This window comes from Sceloporus undulatus, chromosome 3, assembly GCF_019175285.1.
Source record: "Sceloporus undulatus isolate JIND9_A2432 ecotype Alabama chromosome 3, SceUnd_v1.1, whole genome shotgun sequence".
Lineage (NCBI taxonomy): Eukaryota > Metazoa > Chordata > Lepidosauria > Squamata > Phrynosomatidae > Sceloporus > Sceloporus undulatus.
The window spans coordinates 232,153,465-232,173,173 of NC_056524.1; the positions used below are offsets into that span (position 1 = coordinate 232,153,465).

At 39.2% G+C, this 19,709-nt stretch overlaps 1 protein-coding gene across 1 annotated transcript in view; it reads right to left on the minus strand.

Moving 5' to 3' along the window:
• Window positions 1-9,339: 9,339 nt before the first annotated feature.
• CUL3 (cullin 3) overlaps window positions 9,340-19,709 on the minus strand; it is a 45,929-nt gene continuing 35,559 nt past the window's right edge. Inside the window, exons 10-15 of the mRNA XM_042458730.1 lie at window positions 17,233-17,357; window positions 16,633-16,729; window positions 15,636-15,770; window positions 13,327-13,513; window positions 10,360-10,505; window positions 9,340-9,800 (exon numbers count right to left, since the gene is read on the minus strand). Of these exons, the coding sequence (XP_042314664.1) occupies window positions 9,669-9,800; window positions 10,360-10,505; window positions 13,327-13,513; window positions 15,636-15,770; window positions 16,633-16,729; window positions 17,233-17,357 (822 nt within the window). The 3' untranslated portion in view covers window positions 9,340-9,668. The remainder of the gene's footprint in view (window positions 9,801-10,359; window positions 10,506-13,326; window positions 13,514-15,635; window positions 15,771-16,632; window positions 16,730-17,232; window positions 17,358-19,709) is intronic.

Below are 19,709 nucleotides of genomic sequence, written 5' to 3' on the forward strand. Positions count from 1 at the left end.
GTATACACAATATACAAAACCCTCCAAAATATTGACTTATCTGGAAATTCTTCAAGTGAAAACTAGATTTTTAGGAAAGATTAGAAATGTGGACAACTGAACCATGCATTATGAGAACAAGGGAACAGGAGCGAAACAAGTGGTCTTTTGAGATGTTGGACTACATCCCCTCTCAGTCCCAAGCATGGTGAATGACAAGAAATGATGGGAGCACTAGAAACGTATTCACCATTCACACCATAACAGCACTTCTTTGGTAAAGGGCTACCTACCTTTAAATAAGAGATATAGAGGAGCAACAGCAGGGATAATAATGCCTTTTTATTAGCTGGTGGAAGTAACTAGCTATGGGGAACCGGATTCTGAACAAGGCAGGTGGATCGCTGACTTCATTTGGAAAAGGTCCACTTTGGACTTCAGCGGTCAAAGACATTTAATGTGCCTGGATTTTGGATAATTTTTTTTAATTCCTGTTGATCTGTTTTATGATGGTTTTATGTGGTTTGGATCCAGACAAGTTCCACTTCTGCTGGAAGAAATGGGCAGAGATAATTTTTGCCAATAACTTAGAAGAACTTGGAAAATAAGAAGGAAGAAGCTGAAGTTATGCATAACAGTGCAGTAAAGGATGATGATATGAAAAGATCTAGTGGGGAAGACTCAAAGTTGGCAGGCAGGCAAACTTTTTATTTTTGCCTGGCTTGCAGATATGTTTTGACAAAGCAATAAAAATACAGAATACATTGCATTAAGATAATTACCACCACAGAAAACAATGGCCAAATACCAAAAAATATGAGTAAATGAAAACAAAAATATTTTGTATATCAAGCACAGGGAGGCAAATGTAAAACCCTACCACATACATAATGGCTCAACTACCTGCTTTCTGTCATCTTTATGCTTGATCATTTAGCATTCTTCTCATTGATAAATTCTGAAGGAGCTCAACTATATAGGAATCTCGGTGGTCTAATTTTACTCAAGTTCCCCATTCCCAACCATCCCAGAATCCATTTTTTGTTGGATCCCAGAGCATCATTTCCCCGTTGCACAAATAGTCATTATGCAAAGGGATCTTCTAGCACCTTTGAGACTAACTGAAAGAAGCTGGCAGCATGAGCTTTCATAGACATGAGCCTGCTTCCTCAGATGCATGTTTAGGAAGTAGGCACACGTCTATGAAAGTTCATGCTACCAACTTCTTCCTTTCAGTTAATCTCAAAAGTGCTACAAGATTTTTTTGCATACTGATTTTCCAGACTAAAATGGCTGTGTCTTTGGATGATGTCATTATGTTCATTCTAGTTAAAGGCAATGTTCAAAACCTTCCCTGCAGGCTTCTGTTGATGTAGCCCTGGAGAAACCAGAGAGAAAAGGCTAGGCATTGCAGTGGTACCACCAACTATTACATTCACAGTACAATAGATAATTTTATTATGTTGACAGCTGCCTTGTAAGCAATTTCGTTTCCCTGTGGAAACAGGCAGGCTTGATGGCAAAAATTGCTTGTACTTAATGGTAAGTCTGTTTTGGGTAAACATGTAGATTCCATATTGGTAAGGATAAAGGGATCCGGTGGCTTAGTGGTTAAGATGCCAGTTTAGAAGACTGGCAGTTTGAGACCCGAGTGCTGCATGATGGGGTGAGCTCCTGCCACTAGTCCCAGCTTCTGCCAACCTAGCAGTTCGAAAGAATGCAAATGCAAGTAGATAGATACCACTTCTCAGTGGAAAGGTAACAGCGTTCGGTGCAGTCATGCTGGCCACATGACCACCAGAGCAGTCCTCAAACAATGCTGGCTCTTCAGCTTAGAAACGGAGATGAGCACTGCCCCCTATGGTCAGTTACTACTAGACATTCATGTCAAGGGACTACCTTTACCTTTTTAAAGGATGAAATCCTATGCCTACATAAGCTCTGCTGCACAATAGGACTAATTAGGACAATACTGTTTAGCTAGTTTAATGAGATGATATTAAATAATCAGACTGCTTCTGAGATTGTCATAAAAATGCTTACTAAAACAACAATGGGTCATTCTGAAGAAACCCTTAAAGTGAACAAAATTTGGCTACCAGTCCTGAGGAATAGTAAAATAAGGACTCAGCAAATGCAAATGGGAAACCACTCAGAGTCAGGGGCTTTCCTAGCAGACATTAATCCTCTTAGCCTCCCAGCCTGAGGCCTGCCATCAGCACAGAACATACACATGCAAATCACTCCTGCATTCCCAGGCTCACACAGTATATATACACCCAACTTTTTCCAGGCAAAACATTCTCTGAAGATGCCAGCCAGATGCTGGCGAAACGTCAGGAAGAAAATTTTCTAGATTAGAACATGGCCACATAGCCCGAAAAACCCACAAAAAACAATGGGTAATTTTCTTTTTCTTGCAGAACAGCTCTTGTTCTAAGATCCTGTAACACAACCTGCATCACCTAATCACAATGTGATTTCCCCCCTTTCAAAAATATTTAACCTTTACATATGCAGATTTAAGTAAATTAATTGGTTCATCAATCAAAGGTCACATAATTGATTAACTATCGAGTCAGGCTACATCCGTACTTTCAATGGGGGCTTTGGAAACAACTGAGAGTTTATTGCCTCTCCTGTGTACATTTCATTCAACTGATCTGTAGTTTCAGCCAATTCATAGCAGTGCTGCTCTGGAAAGGACCAATTTGGGAATGGCTAAGCAAGAGTAGGAAAATGGTAGCCCTCAAGAGGTTGTTGGGACTACAACTCCTATTACCATTGCCCATGCTATCTGATAGGAGGTGGGATTCAACAGCATCTGCAAGTCTACAGGCTTTCCCGCCCTGGCTCTAAAGGTATGGCACCATGCAGCTCTGCAAATGAGCTCTGTGAAAAAGGGAAAAGCCTCCGTTTTGTCACTTAATTGCAAAGCTGTCTCAAGTGATAGCTCAACAGTGTAATTTTAGGTGTTTCAGTATATTACTTCTTCAAGAAATCAGCCTTCATCATCAAATGATAGCTAGTTCTTGTCACAATAGTATGACTGAAGAGGTCTATTCTGTCATTTGCACTGCCTCAACTGTCAATGCAATTTTACAGAAACTGGAATTCTGTAGAATGATCTGATGATATTACTCCTTGAAACATCCAACTTTTGAGGAGATCATGTCAATCTTTGCTTTAAAATTACTGCACAGGCTTTACATATAAGGAACAAGCAAGAACCCAAACACTGAGCAAATCACAGTAAGGGCTAGCACCTTGTGAGTGTGGTTAAAATGCATGGATGAATATAAAATGCAAAGAAGAGTATGGCGGGATACAGACGGGCAAAAAGGGTTGTGTTCATGACGTCATGAAGGTATAGCCTTCAGACGGCCCTTACCTGAATGCCCCGGCATTAAAAAGGTGCCGCTTTTCCCCGCTTCTTTTCTATATGCTGCGCAACTGTGCAGCTCCGTCTATAAGCTGCTGCACCGGTATGCAGAATTGCTACGCCACTAATTTAAGTTGCCCATTTAAAAGCTCCGTGTCTGCTGCGTCACATAATGAGTTGGGGTCCTGGAACATGCACAGTTTGCACTGAGGCTCTAATTAGAGCGTCAGATGCCATGCAGATGTGGAAGCTGCAGCACAGCTGCACTCTATTTTAATGCTCGTAACCCTAACCCTAACCCTAGAGCAACATGTACGCATGCGCTGCTAGAATTGTGGAAAGTCTGGAATTTAAAGTGAACCCCTACACACATTCCTGTGCCATATTCACCTAACAATAAAAAAACGCTAAAACTTTAAATATTTACATATGTACAAGGGAGGTGATGGGGGATGGCAGGGGGACAGCGGTGGCAGCGGCGACAGCTGTGGCTGTGCATTGCAGATTCAGCAAGAGCGCGGGGACCAAAGGAGAGGAGGCATCCATGATGCTGGTGACACTAGCAACGTGCAAGTGGACAAGGATGCCAACACCAGCTGATCACCAGCTGACAGGAAACCACCATTGTTCTTGGGCAGGGCGGGGAAGTTTAAAGGGGCCTGGGCGCTTTAAATGTGCACATATGCTTTCTGCCGCCGGTGCTGAGCCAGCCGGCAAAAGAAAAAGAAAAAGCCCCGTTTTTGGCTGCCAGTGCGGAAGCTGCCTCTCTCTTTGCAGCATCCTGCGAGGCGGCGGTATGGAAACTGCGGGTCAGAAATGGCCCCAGGTGAGGCGTCTTCACTGCCCCCCGTGTGGAAGCCCCATACACCTTAGCCACGCCCCTGGGGCGGGCGGTCTGGAGGCGCCGTATTCAGCAGAATACACCTCCAAGACATCTTCCCCTGCCCGTCTGTATCCCGCCTATGGCTCTATTTTCTGTTAAGTCACACTTGAATACAATCAATGCAGGTTTTATTTACATTATTTGTTGCTTACATGAATATTTATTGTACAGTATTAACTGGCGATCACTGTCATTCCATATAAAAAAGTTCTTTTTCTCCAAGTTCTTTCATATTGTCAAGTTGCTTATTTATTTTAGGAAGCATGGTTTGGTGAATTGAAAATACTTGGTCTCACTGATCCGAACAACTATGCCTTTCTAGCTGCAATCACCACCCATGACCCTTTTGAGATTTATCTGTTCCATCATGATCACTATTGCTTTGTTTCAACCAGAGGTGGCAATTATGCAGTCTCCAGATGTTGTTGAACAACTCTTGACGTTTCTCACTACTGTTTATGTTGGGCAGGGCTGCAGGGATTTGTACTCTAACATTTGGAGAGTCACATCATTCCCACCCGTCAGACACAAATGCCATGATAGTGGTATCTAATGATGCAACAAAAGTTAAGGCTAAGAGGAAATCTTCCAGTTTGGAAACTGTGAACTGGTTCACTTGCAACATACTCTAAATTTAACCATGCTGCAAGGGGCCTGTTTTTCATTATTATTTGAGTGTGTCTATAAAGGTAGGAAACAATGATTATATACTATTACAGAAGCAATCCTGGTGTAACCATTTCTTGCTGCTGCTTCATAGTGAATTCTAAAGGGAAATTTGTGCCTGGCTTCATTATGAAGCCAAATTGGAGGACAATGTTTCCTGCCCTAATCGTAGCATAGAAGATGGAATGGGGAATGCAACCAATAGCAGTTTGATCTACAATTGATGCCATGATAATAAACAGGTATCAGAGCAACCAGGAAAGCTTTTACTAGATCTTTCATGCATCACCAAAAATGTCTGGACTCCAATATTAACTACAAAATAGTACTCATAATTAATTCAGAATTCAAACCAGATGAGATGTGAAAGATCCATGATTAAATATCCCATTACTTTTAAGCAACTGACTGCGATAGGTACCAGTGGATAGAGCTCCAAGCAGGGCAAATAGCATGTGGAGGAAATTAATTTGGAAAATGATACTAGCAACAGGTTAAAAGTCAAACAATCTTCCTCCAGTGTTTTTGTTTTTTTTAAATAGTGTATTATGTAAAGACTTTCTTTAGTGTGACATAGCAGGAAAAGTCCCTTAAGAGGCATGCTCTTGGCTGTTTGTCAACAAAGTAATACTCCTTCTTAGCAACAAATGGAAACTGAAAGACAGGGCAGACAAGCTGGGGCTTTGGCTTCCAAAGAGCTTACTCTGCAGTAGCTAAATTTCACTCGTAAGGAGAAACCTGCAAGACACAACTCATTAATTTACATAACATGTCCCCATAGTGGTTGTTTGCATTCAGAACAATATTATGCATTATCGTCACATCCTTCGTCAAGAAAGTTAAGAAAAAATGAATTAAGCACACAGTAAGTTAAGAATGCCAGAAAAAGGAAGAAAACATGTATATTAGTGTACTCAAAGTGTAAGGAGCCAGTATGTAGTGGTTTGAGCACTGGACTATGACTCTGAAGCCCAGGATTTGAATTCTTGCTTGACCATGGAAACTCATGAGATGACCATGTGCAAGTCACACTATCTCATCCTTACACAAAGGCAAAAGCAAACTCCCTCTAAACAAATCTTGCCAAGAAAAACCCATTATAGGTTTAGCCTTAGGGTTGCCTAAAGACAGAAAGGACTTGAAGGCACACAACAACAGCAACACACTCACAATGGTGGGCCATGGACCACTACCAGCTCATGAGCTGTCAGCTGCTGGACCCTAGAGTGTTTACAGAAAATGAATAAATTGTAGCTAATAGTCACAAATATGGTACTAGTACCAAGTAAACTCACTGGGTGACCTTGGGCAAGTCACACAATGGCAAACCCACTTTAGAGAAACTTGCCAAGAAAACCGCATGATAGGTTTTCTTGGCAAGTCAGAAATAACTGAAAAGCATACAACAACAAAGGAAAAATGTTGGTTCCCCACATCTGGCAGCTTAAGAAGTATTGATTTAAATAACATTGACCAAACACCAGCAGTTCCAAATTGTCTAGTCCTTGAGCCATTTCTGGGCTACACTAACATAATTAAATGTAGGCAAATATCCTCCCCCCCCCCACCACTAGAGAAGATTCCATCTTGTGAGGTTTCACCATTAACAGGCCATCTGGAGTGATATAGCCCAGACACAAGCAAACCACTACATCTTCAAATTGAGTAACTAGGCATTAGTCATAATAAATCTTAGTATTTATCTTAGCAAATGCATCTGTCCCTGAAGATAAATCCCAGGTAAAACAAGTGGGCTAAACCAACTGTTAATCTAAGCTAGAGTAGATCCATTGAATGAATGGGACATCTTATATAACAGATTCAGTGGGTCTGTTCTAATTGGGGCTAACAACAGATTCAAGTCTATAAAGGCTAGATATTCTAAGGAAAAATAAAACATATAAACAATGAGAAAGACGTACAGGTTACTTGCATGTTTCCTTAGAAATCAGTCCAGTGGGGACTTCTCACGATTACAATTTTAATGTGTGCATGCATACATACATACATGCGTGTGTGTGTATATGTGTATGTGTATGTGTGTGTGTGTGTGTGTGTGTATATATATATATATATATATATATATATATAGTGTTGCGATGGTATAAAGGTTTATTTCTGCTGAAGCCAACTTAGTATCTTTTCCCTCAAGCAGCTTCTTTTGCATGCCCTAACCTTATCAGCTGATCCCAACTTATGCCACTGGACCAGCTTTTATCTTTTAAATAAAAAATAAAATAACAAAAACAAAAGCTATGCTGTACTATACTATAAAGATTATTAACAATGTATGTGAAGCACTGCTTCATACATCCTACACAAAATTAAGGTATGGCCATTGTACTCTAACTACAGCTACACAATGAAGGGGATGTGGCAATTATCAGAATTTGATACCAGACAGGAATAACATGGAAAGAATAGGGGTAGATTTCTACACAACAAAGAGAAGCAGTTTAGTATGTTTCTGCAAACCTTTTATCCAAAACTAACACTATGCAGATGTAAAATGAAACAAGCACTTCAACTAAACTAAAATGTTTTGAACCTTCTCTAGAGACTACTGGAAAACTTCCAAGATGCATCCAAGGATAATTTATGATTCCCATTTTGGTGGCCATATATATCTCTGTGGGGTTTTTTAACCTGTAGGGAGGGAGGTAGCTAGAGAAGCAAGCTTATCTGTTTTTCCTTTTTCTCCCGGATCAGCTGCTCATGCATGCTCAGTAAGGTTCTGGAGGCAGCTGTTATTTACCTGCCTGCTCTAAGCAAGCACATGCAGCTACAGTAGGACTGGCTGGAGTAGAATCCCATTCTTTTCTAGCTGAAGCTTTATTGCACTGCTTACTGCAGACATGCTGCTACAACATGACAGAAGTGTTTCTGCAGCCACACTTCACCATCCTCCCAGCATTGAAGCAGCTAAGCAACTTCTAGCTAGACAGATGACAATGAGGAAAAGGCAAAGGCTGGACAGAGACTGAAAGACTTCGTAAAAAAAAGCTTCCTTGTCACAGGCTTTGTTAACTGAGGTATGGTTGTATATTGGTTACATTCTTCTGTAAACTTGCAAAACAGATTTCAGCAACGAACGGTCACATGCTCAGCTCCATTTCTAAAATGGCGTTTCTCTTATCACTAGGTGTACAGGTCATCCAAATGGATAGCAACGTGGGAGTTTTAGTTGAACAAAACATGTTCAAAAACAGATCCCTTACAATTGACCAACATATATGATGTACAAGGGGATTTGTATTTCCCACTTAAACAAAACTCAGAATCTTCATGCAGAAAATGAGTCAGGTAGTGGTGTTTTCCCAAGTTCACTATTCCACAGAGAAAACAATTATAACTTGTTACATAAAATATTTAAAGATATCCTTTACTATCTGCAGTCAAATTTAACTTCAGCCTACTTACATAATCCACAGGGAAGTCTCAGCTGGCATTGGTGGCTCTCAAATGAAGACAGAAACCTACGTTAAATTCTTGGTATAAAAATAGTATTGCAGCTACATAAAATGCTATATTTGTGTCAAGCTACATAGTATAAGACTAGCACAAACACATCATCTAAAGAAATATCCTTGGCTTCAAAGCTCTGGAGCAAGCAGCATGCTAACTGTTCTGATGTAAGAGAAAATATTTGCTTTAAGAACTGGAGATTTCATTAAGATCAAAGTAACAATATTTATTGCATTTTCAGATTGCATTTTAAAACAGTAAATTAATAGTGCAGAATGGCTTCACTTGAAACTCCTGAAAAGTGGGAAATCAAAAAGCCATAAACCCCACTCTACCTCACGAATAGAGTGAAGGCTAATGTGCTTTTCCAAGGGGCAGTATTTAGTTTAATAAATTGCCATCCCTGTGCTCTAATACATTTGAATTAGTGCTCTGTGTACACTAAGTCCATTTATTTTAAATTTGTTTTGTCTACATTGCGTGAAATAAAAACATCGCTCTGTACAATCCACTATGAGCAGTGAGTACAACAGCAAAAAATATCATACAGTTTATACACACTATTTTTCCCATTTCTCCTATAAAGGAACCAGAACAAACCTAATCAGTATGTAACTTAATTTGGAAGAACTCAAATTACAAAAGGGAAGGCCAAATATTACAGCCCATAACTATGTCCAAAACAAGATTCCTGATCATATTATTAATATGAATGAATGAAGGTGGAGAAGTAAAGCATGCTCAAATTGCGTTCTCAGGTCATTATAAATTTACCAAATAATAAATTAAACATGGCTCTTTAGTAATGTCCAAAGCAGAGCAATATTTTTGGAAATTTGGTCTTACCAGCTGTGTTTTTCTCGTAACCCAAACGTATACAATGCGCAAAGTGCTAAGCAACACTACAGAAAACACATTTACATCAACACTGAAGATTTGGGGAAATGAAATTCCAACAATTTTATTTTGTAATGAGCTGTATTTTCTAAATTTGTTTTTATTTTTATTTTTCTGTTTTCATACAGTATTGAAAACAAAAACGCAGCACATTCACATTTTCCCGAGGAACTGTAAGGATGATCTCTACAGGGATAAACGCTGAAAAGCTTGAAGCTCAATCATTTTGATGTTGAAAAACTCTCCGAAGGTGTAAAGGCTTGATCTGAATGGTCTAGAACATGTATTGTAATTTAATAGAAGAGATGGTCATCTTAATATTTAATGATTTAAAAGAACTTCCCAGTTCATGCGAAGAGTATAGTCCAAGAATAAATCATATTTGCGAAACACATTTTATGCTACGTAAGTGTATACTTTGCGGTCCTCAGGTGTTCGTGCCAAATATTCTCGTTCAATAAGTCCTTCAATACGTTTTTTAATAACAACTGGACTTGGTAGGAATCGTGCCTTCAGTTGCTGAGTTACCTGGAACAAAATGAAACTTATTTTAACATTAGAAGTGACAGCAGCACAGCAAGAACTCGCACATTAGACTGAATGATGGCTTTGGAGCAATGAAAAGGAATGCAGTTCAATGATCTGTGTTTTCACAGACCTCTATGGCTGCATCCAAACAGTATAACACAGTTTGACACCAATTTCACTGCCATGGCTCAGTGCTATGGAATTCTGGAAACTAATTTTTTCTGGTACCAGAGCCCTCTGACAGAGAAGTCTAAACGCCTCACTACAAATCCTAGAATTCCTACAAATCATACAACCACAAATTCCAGAATTCCATAGCACTGAGCCAGAAAAGTGGTGTCAAACTGCATTATTTCTGCACTGCGGATGCAGCCTATGTGTAATTAAAATCTTTAAAAAGCAACAGGTATCATCAATGCCAACCATTTTTTCATCTTGGAGGGTCTTCTGGAAAGCAGAAGTGACGCTTATTCAGCCTGAAGTTTACAAACTGCTTTTGCAGAAACAATCTCAACTGAAGATATAATTTATTCCCCAAGTCCATTTGAAATGAGATTACCTCTGCTACTAGCACATTATGCTGCATCTTCTTCCTAGATTTCATTATCCGCACTATAGCAGCTTCTATCTCATGTTTTCTGTCATCATCTACTTTCTGTCTTGTTTCTTTTCTTTCTGGGTCTGATTCTCCTTGTTTGGCAGCAACTGAAAGAACAGGAGAAAGATCTCAAAAATTAAAAATCTCTTAAATAGTTAATTGAAAAGATACTAACCTTTCAGCTACTTGGAAATACACCCATAACATCTTTCTTCCACAACTTCAACAAGCATTTGCAGTGCAAGATGGTGCAATGCCACAACACAGCAAATTATAAGAGTGATACATTTCAACTTTCAGTTAGCTAAAACAAGACTGATACATGGTGTATGATTCACTATTTTAATTAAAGCAGAATATATTTAGAAAGTTTCTTCAATGGAAAGATCACATTTGGCAGTTCTAGAAAAGGACTCCTTGTATTTAGTTATTTGCCACACCCTATATACAGCCCCATGACATGGTTTGTTGAAATTAAAGAACAGTGTTATGATGCAACCTTTGGAATTAGTTTAGCTTGGTTTATCAAAGTACCAATTTCTTTAAAAACAGGATAAGAACAAGATTTTATGTGCTACAATTCTCAAAGCAAGTTTATTTAAATATTTTAAAAAGACTGAAACTGCAAAAAATTATTTGCAGGTTTCTATGCCTGTAAAGGTTGCATGTGAATGTTTTTCCTTCCTTCTAATCTTAATCTCCCCTATCCCTCCCAATCAGTACAAATTCATCTAATCCAGCCTTGTTTGTTTTATTTAACCCAACTGCTAGTCCCAGCTAGAGCAGAACCTCTGAATCAATGCAATTTCTCTAAGTACAAACATACCATTTGCTAATGATTCAGTTGGTCTATTTTGTTGGGACTATTATTTGGATTTAGTCTCTTGTACAATGAATGGTAATGAATGATCAAACTGGAAATAAATTGAAGGTTTCAGTGAATCCTAACGTGAAGCTTATAAATATCTGCATGACTTTTTGGATCAGGTGAAATGATTACCAAAAAGATAAATCCACAATATGCCAACCAGATTGAATGGAGTCAAGTACTGGTGAAAGGAAATATACTTGTCCCTCCATTTCACTAGGGTTAGGGGCACAAGACCCCTGTGAATATGGAAAAAACACAAATAACAAAAACACCATGTTTTTATCTCTCTAGGAATCTCTAGGTCCTCCAGTTCAGCTCTGTGGTCAACGTCCAACAGTCACTGACCATAGAACTGCCCTGGAGGAGCTACAAATGCCTAGTAGAGTATTCTCTTTAGGAATCTCTAGGTCTTTCAGTGCAACTTTTAGTTAAAGTTGACCAAAGAGTTGCACTGGAGGACCTAGATATTCCTAGAGAGCATATTAATCAAATCTGTGAATAATCAAATGGGCAAATATGGAGGGATGAGTGTATATGTGGTTTGCAAGCAGCTCTGTAAAGAGATGAAAAGGCTTTTTGCTGTACTAGTCTGTACAATTCCAAGAAAGTACTCTATAATCATTATCACCACTGGGTCATCACTGTGCATGTTGCTGTACACTGTACAAAAAGGGATAAATATTGGAAGAATGTGTAATTGTTTAAGTTGCACATAGTTACAGCCTTAGCTAGAGTACAGCACAAAAACAAGGGGGCTGTGTCAAAGGCTTTTTAGATGGCAAAATCCTGTGCATACAGAGAACAGGAGCAGAAAATGTTCTGATGGTGAACTAGTGAAATGAATACAGTGCGCACGCATTATACGCGGGCACGTTTTACGTAGATTTCAGCATATGCTGGAAGCCACAACAGAAGTGAGGGAAGCACGTGCCAGAAGGAAACAATGGTGCGCACTCCTGTGGCGTGCGTCCCGCGCACTGCCACCATGCCTCCACGGGCACGAGTTCCATTCATCTGAATGGGGCTTGAGCATCCGCATTTTTTCCTTTATGCAGGGGGATATGGAACGGATGGATCCCCACGTAAGGGAAGGGTGGAGTGTATAATGGATAGAAGATCATGAAAGAGGAGAGTGGAGAGAACTGGAGGGGAGCTGTAAAAGGTAAGGTAAAGAAGGCTGGGAGCAAATAGAAAGTCATATAAGTCTTCAATGAGGGAGGGTAATGTAGTTAGAATTATTGGAGAAATGAATGGTTCACTTCTAGATACTAGACAGATAAGATGGGTAGAGAAGACTGCAGTAGACTATAGAGAATATCACACACCAAATCCATTCTGGGATAGACATGGGTTGTAACCATCACCAACAGATCTTATTACATTGCCTCATGCCCAATACGGACTTCTCCGGCAGCTTTTCAAGAATGGAAAATTCCATTCTGCTGCCTACTGAATGGGCACAAGGCAGTGCAATAATGTGTTGGTGACAGTTACAACCTGTGTCTATCCCAGTGCAGATTTGGCATGTGCTAATCTCCGAAGTGAAACATTATTGATTGGTGCTTTAACTAACCTTTAAGAGGACAGAGAAGAATTTTTTGCAGTTTTGTAAAGGATGAAGAGACATGACTTCACAATGGATGTGATGCAATGAATGAGAAGTGTAGAGTCATGCAAAGGCTACATGCTTACTCAATAGGATAAATTATTAATAGTATACTGACTAGTGATTCTTATCTTTGTAGTACTGCAGTGGTCACCAGTAATTTCTGCAACAGAGGCTTTAGGGGATAGGAATGAAAACCAAACTGAGGGCTAAAAGGAAAACTATGACAGCTGGAGTAAGTACCATATTGTAGGAGTTTACATGCAAAGGGTAGAAGAAATACTGCACAGCTATAGGGAGTGGGAAGATGAATGAACAGCAGTATATTTGAAAGCAGTGGAGAAGGAGTTGAAAGAGAGTGATTATGTTGATGAAGAAAGGTAAAGGATGAATTGGTAACTGGGAGGGAAGTGGATCTAGACAAGATAAATTAGAATGGAAATAGACATACCTGTTTGAATCTTCACTCTGTGCAGTTTAGATGTGAACTGATCATTCACCGTAAATATATGTCCATTTTCTATTTCTTTTGATTTCGGTTCTTTTGTAAGAACCCGTTGTGTTGGCTTTCCACATGCGAGGGACTGTAGTGCTCGTACAAGTTCCCTTTCAGGGATATCTGTCTCCTGTTGTATTTCCTACATTAAATGGAACAATTGAATTTTTACAGTGCAAAGGAAATTTTGAAGAAAACAAAATTCTCAACAACATTTAAGATATCTTTCCTTACTACTCAAGTAAATTCAAAACTATTAATTACAATAAAATTAAAGTAGTTCTTAATGTTGATAAAAGTAGGTGGCATTCTGTAGTGAAGTTACAGATTTGTAACCTACGAATTACAGATTTTTAACAGCTTGGTATTCACTAATACAGGTTGAGCACCCCAATCCATAAATTTGAAAACCTTCAAACCCCTAAACTTTTTGCTGCTAGCTGCCTGCTTCCACCTTTAAGGCGGTGGCTGCAGCACTCCTGCTCATTCGTCTCTCAGATCCTCAGTCTCTCGCTAGCCTCATATGTCATACACAACACAAGTAGCAAATGAACACGATGGAAGGCTGGAGAGAGACAAATGAGCAGGAGTGTCACAGATTCCATCTTGAGGGTAGAAGAAGGTGGATGGTGGAAAAAAGATGTGAGGCTGGAAAAAGACTGAGGATCTGTGAAATACAGTAGAAGGAAACCAAGCATAGTACTTGGCATGAATCCATGCCTTCCCATCACTTCACAGATCCTTGTGTCTTTCTAGTCTCGCAAATACAGTAAAGGTACATACTACACTACTTTTGTATTTAAAAATCCAAAAAATGAGGTATACACATGTGTGTGTGTGTATAAAATCACAATTCCAAAATGCTTCTGGTCCCAATCTTTTCAGATGAGGGATACTCAACCTGTATTGCACATTCAGAGTCAAGATGTTATTGTCATGACTGCAATTGCCCCCCTTCCCCCCCCCCCCCGGTAACAGCCAGGAGCCACACCAGGGAATGGATCTCTGTTTGGCTTCAGATCAGGGTGCAGCAGGAGGATGTTTCCAGTCCTCTCCTTCCAGTGATTGAGGCTGTGATGTGGAATTGACAAATGTCCTGCTTCTTGATGTCACAGCTTTGCTTGTTGACAGGAAGGGGCTGGAAACATCATCCTGCTGAGCCCCAATCCACAGCAGAATAGATCTCCATTGCTCAGCAAGGCTACTGGCTGTGTATGTGTGCAGGGCCATGAATGGGGAAAGAGACGTTAGTTACAAATTCATATTATGTAGGAGATGTAGGATCTCACTCAATGTGTTTAGGCATTTATTTTTATTATTTAATATAGTGAGGCATATCAACTTCAGCTGTACAAGTCAGTTAAATTTCTGCCACTTTACTCAAGAAATCTGTTCAAGAACTGAGCTGAAAGGTCCTTTCTGGTCTATGCCCTGCCAGACTCTAGCTGGGTGGCAAAGGTGAAGAAACCCCTCAAAAAATCCTGCCCAACCAAAAGAAAGTCAATCCCCAAAGAGGCTAATGAGGAACCTTCCTGATTTCCTTGTTTTCACTATGTAAGGATTTATTTTTAAAATGTGTAGAAATGTTAATAAATGAAGTTCTGCACTTACAGGGTCAAGTGATCCAATCCAGGAAAAACATTTTGTATGTGATGCAATTTAAAGGCAAGATTTTATTGTGTCACACACATTATCTCAAAATCCCAACGTAGCATTCATTATCTATGTTTATTCATTCATTCATTTCATTTCAATGTCGCCTTCTCCCAGGAAGGAACCAAGGTGGCTTACCAGATAAAAACATTATGTGCTACTATATAAGCAAATAAAATGATTCTTCAGGAAAAAAAGTATACACCACAGCTTGAGCTTAATATATTTTCATTTCATTGAAGTTAGATTGATGGAGTTTTAAGATATCAAGTTTAGATATGCCAAGCAATATATAAAATGACCAAATAAATCTTAACTCCCATGAATTAAAAGATTTGCACCAAAGAAATATATACTTAGAGCTGAACTCAAGACAAATTTAAATATACAATGAATGATCCTTGCTCAAACTCTTCCCAACCATGGTATTTCTAAGGGCCACTAAGATCTAAGCATTAACAGACTCGCCTTCTACACAGTGTGCAGTAATCTGTACAAATGCGCACAACGGGATGAATAATTTGAATTTTCAAGTACAGTGCAGGAAAATAAATGCATATTTAGGAGACAGATGCAGTTTTACAGGTAGCACCGAAAGTTAAAGCTCATACCTCAAAAGTGTATTTTTCTCTGTTGTTAAAGAGCATTAGTATCGTCATTTGGAAAGTGGAGACTTGCAATATGTGCTTCCGTGTGTTAGAGCCAGTTACTTGGGCACCTCCTACACCAACCTCTGAGCCATCTTCCTGTTTTAAATTTAAAAAGACAAAAATCATTCTGGAACATTATGTTTGGCTCCTCAATTAAGCTTTCTATGTACATACTGTAACATTTTGAATTCTTGTGTGACTCATATACTGGCAAATTCAAAACAATGATCTTCATTTTGAGATATTTATCTATATTTTCTTACTTCAAAGTTTCAGTTCTGCTCTAAAGCAAAACTTATTTGAAACTGCTTGCTTTCTAACGTGCTGTCGCTATTGTATATGGTCATCAGTCTTCCAAGTCCTGTCTGGCTGTATGACGCAACAGAAGTGTTATTGGGTGGGGGGGGGGGGGGGCTCTTAAGAGATTCTGGATCATAGGATACTATAGACTGTAGTATTTCAGTCTTCAGTGCTATTGTGTAGTGCGATAAAGTAAGAAAGGGAAGTCAGAAATTCGCACAAACCCTGAAAATAAATGCAATAACTTTTTTTGTTTCTTTGTTTTCCAGTACTGAGTTTGTTTTGTGCTGGAAAACACAAAGCTTGCTGTTTTATTTTAAGTTTGCATGCACTTGCACATTTCCTTTAATATATACAATCCATATGCAGTTCTGACCACTGTATGCTTTTCTGGAAATAATTTCAGCAATGGTGCATTTTCGTGCCCGCACCCTCCCCTGGCTACATTTTCTAGAATACTTTTCTCTATTAAATTTCATGTGCATCTTGAAAATTGCAGAACTTGATCACACAATTAACAGAAATGCAAATATTAAGGGACAGTGTGCATTTGGAACATTTATTGGTTTGAGAAATATGGGTCAGGTCGATTCATAATAAAATACATACAAACTGAATTAATCTCTTCCTCATCCCTATTGATACCTAAAGCACTTACCTTCTTAACAGGACCATAAAAGGTGGCATTGAGATCTGCAGAGCCCATATGATGCTGGAGTGTCAGTTGCCGTCCACTGTGTTTGGCTAAATAAAATCTACAAAATTCAAGACATTTAATGGCTACTTAACAGCACATTTTTTAAACACTGGAAACTATTCTCATGCAGTCATATATAATTTATTTTGTGGCAGGCAACACAACAAACAAGCATCAGCTATTATAAGCAACATATATAAACTCAGTGTTATAAAATCAGGTCATGGATGAAGAACTTTCCAAGTCTCAAAAATACTTCCAAAAATATTTCATCAGTTTATCTGATTGTAGACATCAGAAACACCTAGGTGGAATCAAAAAGGTTGCTTGAGGACTCTTCTGCTATCTCAGTCCCCTCCTCACTAGAAAAAGGATTTTCAAGAAGTTAGAAAACCAAGGAGCACCCAATGCATTACCACTAGCTACTGCTGGAAGCAACAGTTAAAGAATTCCTGGTGTGCCTAACAGAAGAATTTAATACACGCATGATCATGGTCATCATATTTTTACAACTCATTTTATTCATACTTTATTCACAATAAAGTATTAACAGTTTCTTACCTCCTAAATATTTCAAAAGCATGTCTGGGGGCTGGGGGAATGTTGCACTTTGGTGTGGCTGATTGAGTGGGCCAGTAGCCCGTTGTGAGAACCCGCACTGTCAGATCAACACCACCTAATGAGACCTGCAAAAAGGAAGATAAAAATGCATTGCACAGTGGTTTCTATCCCCCCATTTTTCTGTCTCCCACATTCCATGAAGTTCATAGTTTACTATTTAAAGTAGATTTTCATTAAGTATTATATAAGTGCAACATATGAAGTGGCCCTAAAAATCAACATGATCATGTATAGCTATCCTGGACCAGCAGGACTAAATAGAACAGAAAAAGTGAAGGTACAAATAATGTATCTCATGCTGATAGCAACTCAGAACTTTTTGGAAACGTTTGGTGGTACAGTGCACCCGCGTTATACATGGGCGTGCTTTACGTGGACTTGAGTGTATGGGCTCAAGCCGCGGGGAGCGCGCCCCATTCAAATGAATGGGGTGCGCACCCGTGGCGCCCTGCATGCTCCCGCACCGCCGCACACAAGCCCCATTCAAATGAATGGGGCACCAGCATATGCAGAATTAGCCTTATGCAGGGGGGTCCAGAACGGATCCCCTGCATAAGGCAAGGGCCCACTGTACTTCTTTATACCACAACTAATTATGGATGGGGAGAACTACTGTAGTTCAATGGAGATAAATTACTACTCTTCTGTGTATTATTGCATATATTTGACAATAAGTTAACATTGAGGGCATGTTTTGGTGCCAAAATTATGGATTTTGAAATGATCTGTGAATAAGTTGAGGATAAAACTTAAGGGCATGTAACAAAGGATGTAAAGGATGAAGGAAAGGAGAACAATGGCAAAGAACTTAGAAAATTCCAGCAGGCATAACTGTGGTCAGACTAAAAACTGGATGGGTGAGAGAATGCTTCTAGAACAGATGACACTCTTGCCTTCCACCAGGAAATGGTACCTTTTTAAAAACAAGAGTTAAAAGTACATTACCTACATTGACCCATGGATAAGTCAACTTTTGGGTCAATTTTTGACTAAAATTTCTAGGCTTATACATGAGTATATACAGTATATCCTTCTTCTACCAAACTGCTTCCTAACCAGCTATATACAGGAAAAACTTTAAGTCAACAATTTCTTTTTTATTTTTTAAAAATGTACTGTATTTATATTCTCCCTTCCACTATTCTCTAGTTTTTCTTAAGTTACTAGCCTTCTATTTCAAAAGAGATTCATAATTTGGTAGAGATTTTGACTTTTGAAATGGCGTTAACATGAATGTTTTTAATGGTACTGAATAATTTAAGGCTCCTAGACACTGAACAGCCATTTTTTAATTTAGCATTTACTTCCTCTTCTCTTAAATTAATCTAATTCCTGAGATGATCACAAACACTGACAATAGCACCATGGGCTAAGGCTTAGCTAAGGATACTTCTATCACAGCACATTAGTTACCTGGGATCTAAATGGAATGTACTTATACAGATGTTATTAGTATATGCCTTTAAATACTACATGCTGGGGGGAAACTAATAATAATAATAATAATAATAATAATAATAATAATAATAATAATTTGTATTTCCCGTCTCTCCCTGTGGATTGAGGCAGGATTACAACAGAGAATAAAATCAACAATAAAATACAAGATACAGCATTATCTAAAAATACAATCAATAGAACGAACAACAAAACTACTACCAATCACTAAAATGACCAAATTGTCATCTGTTTTCCATGCTATCAAAGTCAGAAGTGGGAGTGTTCTTTGAGATCAGCTATAGAAGGTCAGATGGATAGGCCCACCGGAAGAGATGCGTCTTAAGTGCTTTCTTAAAGGCTTCTAAGGTGGTAATAAGACAGATCCCTTCTGATCAGTTGTTCCATAGTTTAGGGGCCGCAGCTGTAAACGCTTTATGGGAAGTTGTAACGTCTAGTTTTCATATATTCCAATAATTTCTTCCCTGACGTTATGAGAGTGTGGGGCGGATTGTGTAGGGAGAAGCATTCCCTTAAGTAACTTGGGCCCAAGCCATGAAAGGTTTTAAAGGTAATGACCAACACTTTGTATTGCGCCCGGATGCTGATCGGCAGCCAATGAAGAGATTTTAATATTGGAGTAATATGGTCTGATCTTGATGTTCCCGTGACCAGTCTGGTTGCAGCGTTTTGGTTCAATTGAAGCTTCCAAACTTGGTACAAAGGTAGCCCCATGTAGAGCGCATTACAGAAATCTAAACAAAAGGTTACTAGTGCATGTACCACTGCTTCAAGGTCCCTCTGAGCCAGGTAGGGGTGCAGTTGGTGTATCAACTGAAGCTGGTACCAAGAACTCCTGGCCATCGCCTCCACCTGAGATGACAACTCTAGAGACACTCCCAAACTGCGAACTTCATCCTTGAGGAAAAATGTGACCCCTTCCAGGACTGATTGGCAATTCTCCATCCCTGGATAAGGGT